The 13,643-nt window shown below is 31.3% G+C and overlaps 2 protein-coding genes across 18 annotated transcripts in view; both read right to left on the bottom strand.

Moving 5' to 3' along the window:
- Positions 1 to 5,465, bottom strand: part of LOC107073267 (uncharacterized) — a 37,220-nt gene extending 31,755 nt beyond the window's left edge. For 6 of the 14 annotated variants that reach the window (XM_015333838.2, XM_089176169.1, XM_089176174.1 and 3 more), the window contains exon 1: positions 4,876 to 5,464. The gene's annotated coding sequence lies outside the window, so the exon portion shown is untranslated. Of the gene's footprint in view, positions 1 to 4,875 lie in introns of all 14 variants that reach the window. The other 8 variants (XM_089176187.1, XM_089176191.1, XM_089176186.1 and 5 more) reach the window with 4 other exon arrangements.
- A 2,076-nt stretch (positions 5,466 to 7,541) lies between these two features.
- LOC149033590 (uncharacterized) lies at positions 7,542 to 13,265 on the bottom strand. Of its 4 annotated transcripts, none has more exons than XM_089176106.1 (10): positions 12,145 to 12,478; positions 11,455 to 12,033; positions 11,246 to 11,379; positions 10,958 to 11,156; positions 10,762 to 10,892; positions 9,752 to 10,566; positions 9,523 to 9,675; positions 9,227 to 9,403; positions 8,583 to 8,771; positions 7,542 to 8,494 (listed from the first exon to the last, which is right to left on the bottom strand). In XM_089176106.1, exons 7-10 carry the CDS (start codon positions 9,544 to 9,546, stop codon positions 7,757 to 7,759), a joined length of 1,128 nt encoding a protein of 375 aa, XP_089032232.1. In that variant the 5' UTR covers positions 9,547 to 9,675; positions 9,752 to 10,566; positions 10,762 to 10,892; positions 10,958 to 11,156; positions 11,246 to 11,379; positions 11,455 to 12,033; positions 12,145 to 12,478; the 3' UTR covers positions 7,542 to 7,756. The 4 variants fall into 4 exon arrangements, with proteins under 4 accessions (XP_089032232.1, XP_089032235.1, XP_089032237.1 ...); XM_089176109.1 differs by having other exon boundaries at positions 10,762 to 10,844; XM_089176111.1 differs by having other exon boundaries at positions 10,762 to 10,819.
- Between the last annotated feature and the right edge of the window lie 378 nt (positions 13,266 to 13,643).

The raw sequence follows: 13,643 nt of genomic DNA, 5'->3' as shown, positions 1-13,643 counted from the left end.
ACATCTTTTTGGATATTTTTCATAAAAACATATAAAAATCAAATATAATAGACATATTTTATCTTTAGGTATCAAATATATTTTATAAAAAAGCAATATAAAAATGTGACAGTAATTTACTTGCTTTTGAATGGAATTTGTCAGCTGCTCCTCATTTATTCCTCAGTATTCTCTAATTCTTTTTCTCTGATGTATCTGGTAATCCTTTTTTTTTTAATATTTCAGGCAATACAATTATTACATATTCTATATACTTCATAATCATTTATTATAATATTTGCGAAATAAAGAATTCAATACTAATTTTTCAATAAAATAGAAACATTTTTAAATAGAAAAAGTATAGCACGTTATAGAAAAAAACTATAGGCATAAATATTATCGCATCGATGATAAAGATAATAAATGTAGATCGAATTTCAACAGACCTTCCCCGTTTTTATATTTCTTTTCTCATGATAAGGAACCGACCTTGGGTTGTAGGCAGCTGACAAAAACTAATATTTTCAAAATTCTATCCATCAAAATGGAATGCTGAATGCGATAGCCATAGATAGAAACAAAAATTGTATAATATTTGTCGACAGAAAGATACGCCGTCCTAATCCAAGTAAATATAATATGTATTTTTTTAAAACTCAGGTAAATGAATTTTTTTCTCTTACACTTTTCACACTTTCTGTGAATGTGAGATATCTTTATCATAGGTTAGCATACACAAGTATTTCTTTTTGTGTTGCAACTGATAACTGTAGATGCTGTTAAAGAAGGGATCAATTGTGGTAGGATCTTTTTCGTTTCATCGGGTTTTGAATTACAACGATTTTAAAATCTATCATTTCCGTTGTTTTATTTTATAATATTAAAAAATTTTTTTTAAAATTTATTTTCTAGATTTTTTTCTATATTTTTAAAATAAGTTATATTATTGTATTTTTATTAGAAATATAATAGTAAATAATATTGGTTTGTGTCAGGAGTCCAGTTTCTTCTATTAAAAAGCTTTTTTATTTGATTGAAAAATTAGTATAAATTTCCTAAATACGCAAACATTATAATTAAAAAACATGTCTTTGGATATTTATAAGAAAAATATTCTACAATGTTGTCTAATTCTTTTTCTCTGATGTATCTGATAATCATTTTTTTTTTTTTTTGTAAAATATTGCAGACAATACAAATATTATATTCTATATATTTCATAATTGTTAATTATAATATTTGCGAAATAAATAATTTAATATAAATTTTTCAATATAATAGAAACATTTTTAAATAGAAAAGAAATGACACGTTTTTGGTAAAAAAAAAACAGACCACGCACCTTCTTTCTTTATTTCGACCGTCGGTTCGTTTGGACCTTATACTTTTGTCGCATACCTACGTGCTTATCTCTGTTTATTCTTTTACCTTTCTATGGCTCGTACCTACAAACATTTCGAATATCGAAAGAATACGTGTCCACGCTTCGTAGTATGCAGTTGTACACGAACACACATATATACAACCAGGAGCGATAACTACGAAGCAGAGCATATAGAGGAGACCGAGAATAGGAAAAACTGTATAGCTATATTCCGTCTCATTCTCTCACAGGCTCAATCCTATATGTTTGTCTCTTTTTCTCTCATTATTTAGTATAGCAGCCGTTTCATAGCTCCGTTCCTGACCGACCGCGTTTATTTACTTTTCAGATCACTCCCATTCTAAAGAAGTTTCCACTTCAATAGAAATTAAATGACACGTATATATACTTTCCAGACTCACATAGACTTACACACTTTTACACTTAGAAATACTGACTGCACCCCTTCTTTCTTTATTTCGACCGTCGGTTCGTTTGTACCTTTTCCTTTTATCGCTTACCTACGTGCTTATCTCTGTTTATTCTTCTACCCTTCCATCGCTTCTACCTACAAACAGGTATAGTATCGAAATAATATGTGTCCACACTTTGTAGTATGCAATCGCACACAAACGCACACATATACAACCAGGAGCGATAACTACGAAGCATAGCATAAAGAGGAGACCGAGAATAGGAAAAATTGTATAGCTATATTTCGTCTCATTCTCTCGCAGGCTTAATCCTATATGTTTGTCTCTTTTTCTTTTCTTGTTTAGTATCGTGGCCGTTACATCGCCGCCCGCCGCTCCGTTACACTCCGGAGCGTCCCCAACAGCTTGTTTCATTTTTTTTAAATCACTCCCTAGTCTAAAGAAGTTTTCACTTCAAAAATAAAAAATAAAAATAAGAAGTTAACCCGATGAGACTTAATCCGGGTATTTATCGGTTACGAGTTTTGTTCGATACGTGTTATACTACAACTGTACTACTACTAAGATGTAAGATTTAAAGTAATAGTATATAAGAATCCTAGTAAATCTTTAACCCTAATATTCTCAAAAACGACTGTACCTTGGAATCTAATTACCATACACTGTATGTACGGGTTATAACTTTAACGGACACATATAAATTCATAAAGTTTCATAAACGTCTTAAAAATACAAGTTCTGGGTTCTCTATGAAATAACACGTGTTAGAAGTGAGAACTTCAAAAAACTAAGTTTAGAGAAAATGAGACGAATGCATAGTTTCAAAAGTAAGATAATTGTAGGATTTAATTATTATAACATTGTTACCCTATATATGAAAGGCCACCAGCATGATCTTAGGATGATGTTAGCTAACATTAACTATCTCTATCACAAAGGGTCACAAAAATTAAGAAATATAATTTTCAAGGGGACGATAAGCAATATTTTTTCAGAAAAGGAGGCAATAGGACAAAAAAGTTTGGGAACCACTGATCTAAACGTATAGTTGCAACAACAAAAAATTCTTATGTGTGCTAACTCATGACAAAGATATCTGAAATTCACAGAAAAATCATCTACCTGAGTTACGAAAAATATATTATATTTACTTAGGTTAGGACCGCGTATCTTTTCGTCGACAAACATTCTACAATTTTTGTTTCTATCTATGGCTATCGCATTCGGCATTTTATCTTAACTGCTAGAATTTGGGAAGTGGTAGTTTTTGTCAGCTACTCCCACCTCAAAATCATACCGGTGCCCTTTGGTATATATGATAACGATATTATAATAAATATACCCTGCAATTATCTTACAAGTAGAAGTCACGATCGTCCTCCCTCCGATTTTTCGAAATTTGGCACACTTGTAGTAGTTCATGAGAATATTCATTGAGCTTTTGCAGATAGCTTCATTTGCCTTGCCGCAGATAGCTAACCGCTCGCGAATGAACGCGAATTGAAATTTCAATTAGATCTGTATTTCTTTAGCTGTAGTAATGTAGTATCCTACAATAGCCGCGATGTGTGTCTCAGAAGGCACCCATCTTTTCTTTTTTTATCTATTCTGATATTTACATAGAATTAAGTTTGTCTACCTTTTTGAAGATATTTTTTCTTTCTAATTCTATATTTTTCGCTAATATAAAGTAAGCCTAATAATTTTCATTTTTTTTTATCTTTTACTAAAATATTTTAAATTAAATTTATAAGGAATAAAATTTAAAAAAAAAGTGTATTTGTGTTATAGGGTATCTAATTTTTTTTGTGTACTAATGTTGTAAATTTTATTAAGAAATCGACATTATTAAACAAATAATAAAATAAATAATTATAAATTAAATAATAAATATAGTATTATTATATATATAAAAATTAAGTGTTTTTAAAATATTTCCAGGTCTAATTTACTTATTTAATTTGTTGAGAAGCATTTTCTGCTTTATTTAGTAAATAATTGATGTATTTTCTAAGTGTGACTTTTTTCATGCGGTCCCTCTCCGCTGCATAAAAAAAATTTTATTTAATATATCGTACAAAGTTGTTCATTATATGTAAGAATTTATCAAATTTCCGCACAAAAACAGGTTCTACTGTATTAAGTAAAGTTATTGCGTCATGTATACGTTAGATATGTATGCCAATGGTTTTTTTGTAGTTAGTTTTTAAGTTGCTATTTTGAGAATAGGATAAATACGTTTCTTACATATTAAGAGAAAATGGAGAAAACATGGTTTTATAAAAGGTAAAAACGATCTTCTTATAAGTGTAAATAGATACTCTAGGATAAATGAAGATGTTTTTCTATTTAGGTGAAAGTATAAGAAATATAATCCTTTATTACTCTGAAGAAAGAAGAAAATATGTGAGTGTTGTGCATGTGTGCTTTAGGACAAGGGTGATATCATAAAGGTTGATATAAGACAGTGTGAATAAATATGGTGTAATGAATGGAAAAAAATACGGATGTTAGAACAGAGTGTAGAAAAATGTATTGTAGTGAACGGTTGAAATAAAGATGTTGGAATAAAAACTCAGAAAATTAAAAAAAAAATAAAAACATTCCTAAATAGAAGAAACTTGACACGTTCTGTAAAAAAAAATACACTATACTTGATTTTATATTTTCAATAAAAATAATATAACTTACTGTAGAAATATAGAAAGGTAATATTATAGTTATATTATATAATAAATTATATCCTACTTCTGATACTATGCATTCGTCTCATTCTCTCGAAACTTGCTTTTTTGAAGGTTTCACTTCTTACGTGTGTGATCTGCATACATGATTTTTTTATTTATTACAGGTTTATATCATTCATGTATTTTATGGATCTTCTGGTCATTTTTTGTTACATTCTGTTTTATATCATATCACCCTGATTCTAAAGAAGTTGTCATTTCGAAAACAGTAACTTTTCGGTCTAAATATATCGGTACTTATGAATAAGATTTTAAAATAAAATTGATAAAAATAAAATAATTGATTGGAAATAAAATTAAATATAAACATTGTTAGCAATAATATACAAAAGTACTCTTTTAAACTTACATGATAAGTACCTGATTTCATCACTTTGGTTATTATACTGGTCCAATCTACTTTTTCTTCATCAGTCTCTTTATACGCAAAACGATGCAGTTTATCATTAAATTCTCACGAACAAACTTATTTACTTATTTTCTTTTATTTATCTTTATCTTCTTCTTGTTCTTCACATTTACACACAATGAACGTAACATACTTTCTTCTTAGGGTGTATGTTGTTTTTCCATAAATAACCTTTGGTGAGAATCTTGGGTCAGGAACGTCGAAAATCTCGGCACAGTATTTGTTATTTATTTTGTTCTATTTTATTCTCATTTAAGAAAACAACATTCGAGATTGAAGCGGACGGTGCAATAAGATATGTAACCATCTTGAGATCGATTGTGAGAGCGCGTGTGTTATAATTCGTGGTTGGCGACAAGAAGAAGAAAAAAAGAGATAGACGAAGTTGTTGTTTGCGTTTACTGTCGCCAGGTGGCAGTTTCGAGCCGTGATTTGGAGAGGGTTTCTCTAGAGTAAAGGTAATATTAGACTGAATTTTATTTTATGATTTTTATTTAAAGGATGCGACTTGCTTTTCTTTTTTGTACACTTCTCAACGGCTACGCACAGACTGTTCTAGTCTAGTGACCACTACTTGTTAGCGTGGTTCCCTAGCCTTCTAGTAACTTTAGAGGGCGCGACCTTCTGTCGTAACGCTACAGATTGGTAGGGATCCTACAGGATCCCTAGTGATTTGATAGGATCCCTAGTGATATGTGGGAAACCAGGACGGTGGATAAAGGCTATCTGGAGAGTTTATATCCACTTTCTGACCCCGTTTTCCAATTACAGCACTAAAGCGCATTATGCGGCATAATGCTCAACGTTGAATGTTTCAACTAGAGCATCGCATCGCACAATCGAGCACTGTAAAAAGTGTTGCTTTCGCGTGATGCTTGCAATCGATACCAACTCAGTAGCAGAAAATAACCAAGTGTTTTTTCTTTAAGTTGGCATTGATCGAAATTATATGTATATTATCGTTAGTAATATTGTTTATTATTGAAAAAATTCTTAAAGCTTACTTCTCGGCGTAGTTTTTTGGAAATAATAAAAAGTTAATTCAGACTGTTAAAAAATAAATATAAGTATGGATGAAGGTATAAACATTGACTATTTTTTTTTATATTCTACACATAAAATGTGAATACAATTTCATTTTAAAATACAAAACTATAAATAAATTTATGAAAAAAAAATAAAATAAACTATAAATAAATTTATTAAAAAAATGTTAATGAAATAATCAAAATCCAAATTACTTAACATAACCGTAAATAGTTTTCGACCAATTATTATTGTTTACCACTTTATTTATACATTAATGAGGTTGCTAAGTCTATGAATATTTTTTGTTTCAACACTGAACTTAGCGCACTCTGCTGGTGCACTTGAAAACTAATTCATGTTCCAATTAAGCATTAGCACAATGCGGCATTGTGCGACACTGAGTCGCATTATGCTCTGATATTGGAAAACGGGGTGAATTTACCAACGAGAACATATAAAATATGGAGGGTAGAGGTAAGAAGAAACATCTATGTACACGGAGGATAGATACCAGGAGTCTGAACGTAATGTTGAAAGAACGGTATCAATTTAGGGGACAGATATGTTGCCGGTAAGGCGCGCTGCTTTTCACAGAGTACTCGTTTAAATACTTACGCGGGAAGTCTTGTTGCTCTATTGACAGCTCTGAAAAAAAATATTTTAAGAAACATGGAATTAATATTATTTAAAAACTACACAAATGTAATAATCAATTATTTGTTAACATAAAATTTTTAATATTATTTTGAAGTTACTCACTTTTGGTGCTTTGAATAAAGCCACTTTTCCTAAATTCTCACTTGCCTTTCGGCCACTAAGGCAACCATAAACGGCACAACACTTTCCCATTTTTTAATAAAAATAATTCTAAAAAAATAAATTAATATTTTATATTTAATTTAGTTTATTTTTACAGTCACGAGCCAGGTTAATCAGTCCGTATTTACGTGTAATAATAATAATAATAGTATCGGTACGTTCTGAATACTTGCGCAGCCAGTGGCAAAAAAGAGAACTATGATCTGGGTCAAGAAATGACTACCACAAATAATTTGATAAATCCTATATCGTTCGGACTCCTGGTATCTATCCTCCATGTCTCTCTCTCTCTCTCTCTGTATATAAAAAGTTTCCGTCGAAATGCATTAAATTATGGTGGCGCCACAGTAGCTTTAGGGTAAATTTTGAAGGAAGCGCCAAATATTATTAGAGTAGGATTGAGAAATAAACAAGGAAAGAAAAACTTCCGCTAAGTTATAGCGCGCTTTTCAAAATCCTCATAAAGTAGGAAACAACATATGATTTTTTGTGTATCATTTTTTAACGTCTACTTAGTGAATATTACAAAAAAAATAAATATATTAATAAGAAGAAAGAATCATATGTTATACTAAATACATAAGTAAATAAAAATAAAGAAATAAATAAATGAATGTGTTTAAAATGAGAGTACAAAAGTTCATCAAGAGCAAAACAATAATAAAAAATTTTCCCCTATAAGCAATCAATTTTTGCATCTAACAAATTTTTAGAATAAATCATAGAAACATTTAATCAATTGATGTATTAAAACATTGTTATTCGCTATAAAAAATAATTTATTTCTGTAAATTAGCATATTTCGATATGCGAAAGCAGTCATAAGACGGACTTAACACGTAGTAAACAATATGAATTAACAACAATAAAAGACATAATGAAATATAAACATTTTCAATGATAAATTAAATATTAAAAATTTTTTAAAATCACAAGTCTTGAGTTTATGATAATAATTTGGCATCTTTTCGATTCATTTTAGTTTTAATTTTTGCTGCTTCGTAACGCTTATTCTCTGACTTAGCCAAAAAATGGGCTCGATAACAATATAAATATCTATAACTTTTGTTGTTAAACTACTTTCATGTTGAAAACACCCAATTTTAAAAACGATTTTTTTTCTGAGTTCCACATTTATTTCGTTGATTGTTTCAACATTAGTACAGTTTTTACTGACAGCCCTTAACACGTACTTTTCCAATTGCTTCGTCAAATCAAATAATTGATTACTTGATCGTAGTCTCGTAAGTAGTCCACCATATACGTCCATTTTATCGATAACGTCATTCCGTTGTAATTGTTTACCAACTTTTGCATGCGTCTCTATAGCTTCTAAACAAATTTCACATTTTAGGATTTTTCTCAATTTGCGAACTATATAACCAGCTATGTACGACTGGACCGCATCACTAGTTACGGTCTCGTTATAATCGTGGTCCTCGTCGATTGAGGAGCTTTCATCTAATGGTTGAGAACTTTCCAACATTTTGTCAATGCTTTCAAGCCATGAATCCTTCCCTTGTTTTTCAGATGAAGTTAAGACATCCCTAGCCTCTATTAGACTCCGTAAAAGATCTTTTCTTGAAACATTGCACCCTCTTGGTGGACGTATCAGGGAGAAGGAAGATGCTAAGCGATATACTTGAGCAAACATTTTAGGGTCGGGATGATCTTTACCTCCACATGAATGTCTCATGACAGACAAAAATTTCTGAAATATAAAAGAAATAAATATTCAATAGAAAATAGAACGAATTTTTCCAAAAATTGTAATATTATGATCATAAAAGTACAATAACCTCCAAAGGGTCTTGCGATAAAGTTGCCGTCATTAAATATTTAAAATCACGTTCGAATTTAAGCATTTCTAAAATTTCAAGAGTTGCCCGTAAGGTTACTTTTAATCCCAATAAGGTACTTCCCGAAACAGGTATTTTCTTCTCAAGCTTTTCCCAATCTTCAAGGAATTGTAAGAATTTGAAAATCGCCTGAAAAACGTTTATATAGAATAAGTATTAAAATTTGAAAACGATGAAATTAATCAGTTATAAACCAATAAAAATATAAAACAACATAAACATTAAGCCAATGTACAATTTCTTTATTTTATGGATACACCTATTATCAAGATTCTATGCACTGTCTATGAAAGCTAAAAACACATAAATTATCACACGAAATAAGCCATACGTTTGAGCAATATAAAAAAATATTTCCGAAATCATTCTAATGTATAATCCATCTATAAAAATTTCCATAAAATAAACTTTTCTAAGCTACTTTTAATATAACACATAAACGTTCGTCATTGAGTACCTGACGATTTAAGCGTGGTACCTATTGCCATGATCGTCGAGCCAAAACTTTCTCGTGTGATATTTTTCCAATGAAAGCTACAATTTTTTAACTTCTGATTATTTTCTGTTTTTATAATCAATCTTACCTGTTTATTACGGCAATCATCTTTAACATACAAAGCATCTCTCGGTATACGTGATGACATCGCTTGGATCAAGTTAAAAACTAGGTTAATAAATTTTTGCGTCGGAGTAGAATCTTTTAATTTGTCGCAAGTTGATTGATAATGAGCCATGGCAACAGATACTTCATGACCGAATATCTGTAAGTATCGAAATTAAAATATTATAATAAAACAAACGGAATTTAAACTATAAAATCTATCGTACTGTCAATTTTCTTCTTAATTAATAGATATAAATATCAAAATATTATACAAACTTCTGTAGCAAGAGGAACGTTCATTGCTTGGAAACTCTTTAGTTAATAATGCGCAGGTGTTTATTTGTAAGTGATTTTCAAATTTGGCTGACGATAATTTTCTTCTTCTAACAGTGCTTCCCAATGCCGTTTTTTTACTGTCCCAAAAGGAGTCTAGAAAATTTATAATTTTGATAACAACAATAACATAGTTAAATTTCTTAATATAAAGAAATGTACTCTATTCAACCTTGAACTCATGCAGTTTATCATCTAAGGTCGAAGCTCGAAAGCATTTAAGTAAATGGTTGAAATCCGATATCACCCATAGTCGCCATAAGCTGTCATATGGATGTTCATAGCTGATATTATTTTCGTCTACATCAAATAGTTTCCATACACCTCTATTCCAAGATGCACCATCCATAACAACAACGTCAACATTGATCCCCCTATTTTCCATCAGTATAATACATTCGACGATGAGTTTATGTAATGGTTTGCTTTTGCAAGCATTCTGTGAGAGAAAGCAACCCAATGTTTGAACCCATCTGCCTTTAAATGGTACAAATTTGAAGACTAAAGCATGGTTATTCGTTTTATTTTTTAAATCCTCCGGGGTGTGCTTTCCGAGGTTTAACAAAACCAGAAAATTTCATTGATTGTTAATCAAAAGAAACACCTTCGCTCAATTTCATCTCGTCAACCAAAATAACTCCTTGTTTTTCTCCTTTCTCCATTGTTTCACATCTTTCTTTTAAGATAAAGAAAGTAGTAGGTTGAATGCCGTAAGCAGAACAGCTAATTTTCCGAATAAATTTATTTAATGTAGTGATAGAGGGAAGAGGTAAAATATTTCTGTGACGTAAGAATTGATACGTGGTTTTGCTTTTTAAATGAATCAATATACATTCGTATATCCACTCTAAGGTAAATCGTCGACCTTTAGCATCCTTTTTTTTCGCAGCTTCAAAGCACGAATTTACTTTGGAATTCTGTCGGCAACTTCATGATTGCTTCTTGTACTGTGCAGCATTTGACTTCATAGCACACTAGTTGAATTTTCTATAAGTAAACAACGAAGTTGTTAACAATTTTGGACGTCGTGAATAAAATAGGAAAAAAAACATTCAGTATATTATTTAATTCATTGCACAATAGAGAATGTATAATTGATTGAGCTTGAAGATTATGTTTATGTAATAATCTTACGAAGTTATATTAAAATATGATTAATATTAAAGTTCAATTGTAACTTACCTAAAGTTTATAACCCTTTGGTGTCATTCTTCGTTGAATTATGTAAGCATTATGACTTCTTCAACACAATATTTATTATAGAACTGATTAACGTACAATCAGAAACGATTTCAATTGTTAAATTAATAAATCTTGAATAATGGTTAGAATGAAATGCTACTTCAAACCAAAAACAATTGTATTTTACAAAACTTACCATTCTTTTAAGACGTTTGCACTGTTTAATCAGATTTGAAGCACGTCTTTTTGTAGCAGTTGTTTCCAAATTATTTGAAGTCGAATTTCGACTCTGTAGTCGATTCCGTAACATTTGACAGGATTTACATCCTGGATTAACTTGGTTTCTTTTATAAGTGTCATCACCAACAATCACATTTTTACAAAGTTTTCAATACCTGAAAATTAATGTAATTATTTTAATTAAATTCGTATAAATCCTCTTCTTAGTATAGCTCATACATTTACTTATGTAAAAACAAGTTACCTTTACTTAGTACTGTCAATCGGAGTGCCAACGCATAAAGGCCATCTTTCCACTGATTTCAAGTAATCATAGACACTACTTGATGAATTAATTTTCTCGTTTAGAGGCAGTTTTTCATTGTTAGGATAAATAACCTGAAATAGAATAGTAGTTAATGATTGTTATAAAAAAAAATAGATGTATCTACTCGGACATTAATTAATACATACAGTAATAGATATATTCTCGTTTAAGCGTAACCGAATTTTGATCTGCTGAGTTGTTGGATCCATTCGCATAAATACAAATCTATTGGGCTTGGGTACATACAGCCAAAACAGCGGCAATTTTGGAGCTTTGATTTCTTGTAGATTCTTCGAATCCTTAGATGCGTGTTGACTGAAAGGTGGTTCTATCAAATCTTGTTCACTTTGAACACCAACACCTATTAGATTGTTAAAAACATCTTAATATGGTAATATTTTCTGTGGCTCGATGTTGTTTTCTTGCATTTGAAACAGCTGTTCGTCTTCAGAGTTATTTGAATGTAAGCTTGGCTTTTCCAGTTCATCTACAATACTTGTAAGAAACTCATGTTCAAGTATCGGAATAAACAAATGCTGGATCGTTGGTAAAGCTTCTTCTTTAAGCATTTTTCTTCCTGTAGGCATAATCTTCAGCTCTCCTTTTATGTAAAATTTCTCGTACATTTTTATTTGTTCCTCTTTAAAATGGAAATGACAAATGCAATCAGTAGCTTTTAATTCAATGCCCAACGAAAGTTCCCAATTTTATAATCTCGCCGGTTTCTGTAAAATTAAATAAATAAAAAATAAATATGTCTTCATTGATTAAAAAAATGATAAAAATGAGTAATGGTTTATAAAGTAAATTTTTCATAAAAAAATTAATTTACATACTGTTGGTTTGAAATACGAAAGAGGCTGAGGCGAATCATTTTTTCTGTTTTTGGATTTACGCCCACTTGGACAACTTTTCACAAGACAAATTTTACCCATAACTATTTTGTTATTCACATACATTTTCATAAAATTAAATGATAAGAAATCAATAAACGTACTATTCACAGTTTACGAAATAAAATCACTCTAGCTACACGTTTTCTCATAATAATTCTTTAAGGTTATATTTACTACATTATTTTGTACTACGCAAGTAGTTGAAATTTTAAATAATTAACTAATTTAGTCTCCAACAATATTAAATTTTTTAACTCGGCATACTTCAATTCGTTTTCAATTGCTACATTCATACCATACCTTCTGTCTACACCAGCGCCATTCTGGAAGGTTTTTGAACTATTATTTATAGAAAACGCTGGACACTTTTTCATATTTTCCCCATAAGAGATGTTACTCCTTACCTCTACCCTCCATAATATAAAATTTTATTATAATTAATAAAAAGTACACTCTTGGACGCCATATATAAAACTGAAATCTTTCGAACGTTACATTATACTTAACTGGTGTGGTTCCCGTATAGGGAGAAGCGGCGCTAGTGTATCGCTTCGGTACGCTAGACCTGTGCTGTCAGATCGTGGGTAAATCGTACCCTCTCCCTGTGCGACTGGGATTGCACACAATGAAAGTTATCCATTGCGTGTGTCCATGTTCGGACACGAGTCGCTTTCATAGTGTGCCACTCCGGCGTGCCCGCCAACTTCGGTTACACTCGACTTCTTTCGACATCCCGAACACACGGACATGGATAACTTTCATTGTGTGCAATCCCAGTGGCACAGGGAGAGGGTACGATTTACCCACGATCTGACAGCACAGGGTTAGATGCGCGACAGAGGAGAAATAATACCCCCACCACGCGCCGCGGAGAAATACATGACATAATAACATTTGAACAATGTGTAAAACAATGTTGATAGCTCTTGGTCTAACAGACCCGTGGCAAAAATCGATGGCTCATTTGAACCACCAGGAAATCTGTTTGGAAATATGCAGGAGCATAAGATAATAACATTCAGCACTATGCCGTCACTTGTAAGCTGTCCAACTGAGTGCAGGTGAGAATAGGAGGTAGAGGGGGTACTTTTTGATCATATATTTTTGTACGGCATTTTACCACCGATAGATCCATAGAAAATAATGAGAAAACACGTAGTGCCGTACAAAAATAGTGGGCCACAAAGTCGGAAAAAATTTTTGATTTTCCGGCGATTTTCTGAGTCATTTGGTCATTTGATTTTATACGACGTCGGTTCCATACAATTTCAATACCTCTTCTAATTCATTATTCCGTAACGCCGTACAAAAATCATGCGACAAGGGTGAAAAATCGAGGGTTGCAACCCACCCCCCTTCAGTGGTCCGGGTGTGTGGAGTGATTTGAAAATGTATGTCCTCGGTTTCAAAACATTATCTGGCATTCAAAAGTACTATTA

This window comes from Polistes dominula, unplaced genomic scaffold, assembly GCF_049000335.1.
Source record: "Polistes dominula isolate Pdom_NZ unplaced genomic scaffold, Pdom_raw_medaka contig_32, whole genome shotgun sequence".
In the NCBI taxonomy this organism is placed as follows: domain Eukaryota; kingdom Metazoa; phylum Arthropoda; class Insecta; order Hymenoptera; family Vespidae; genus Polistes; species Polistes dominula.
This window is presented reverse-complemented; position numbering and strand designations above follow the sequence as displayed.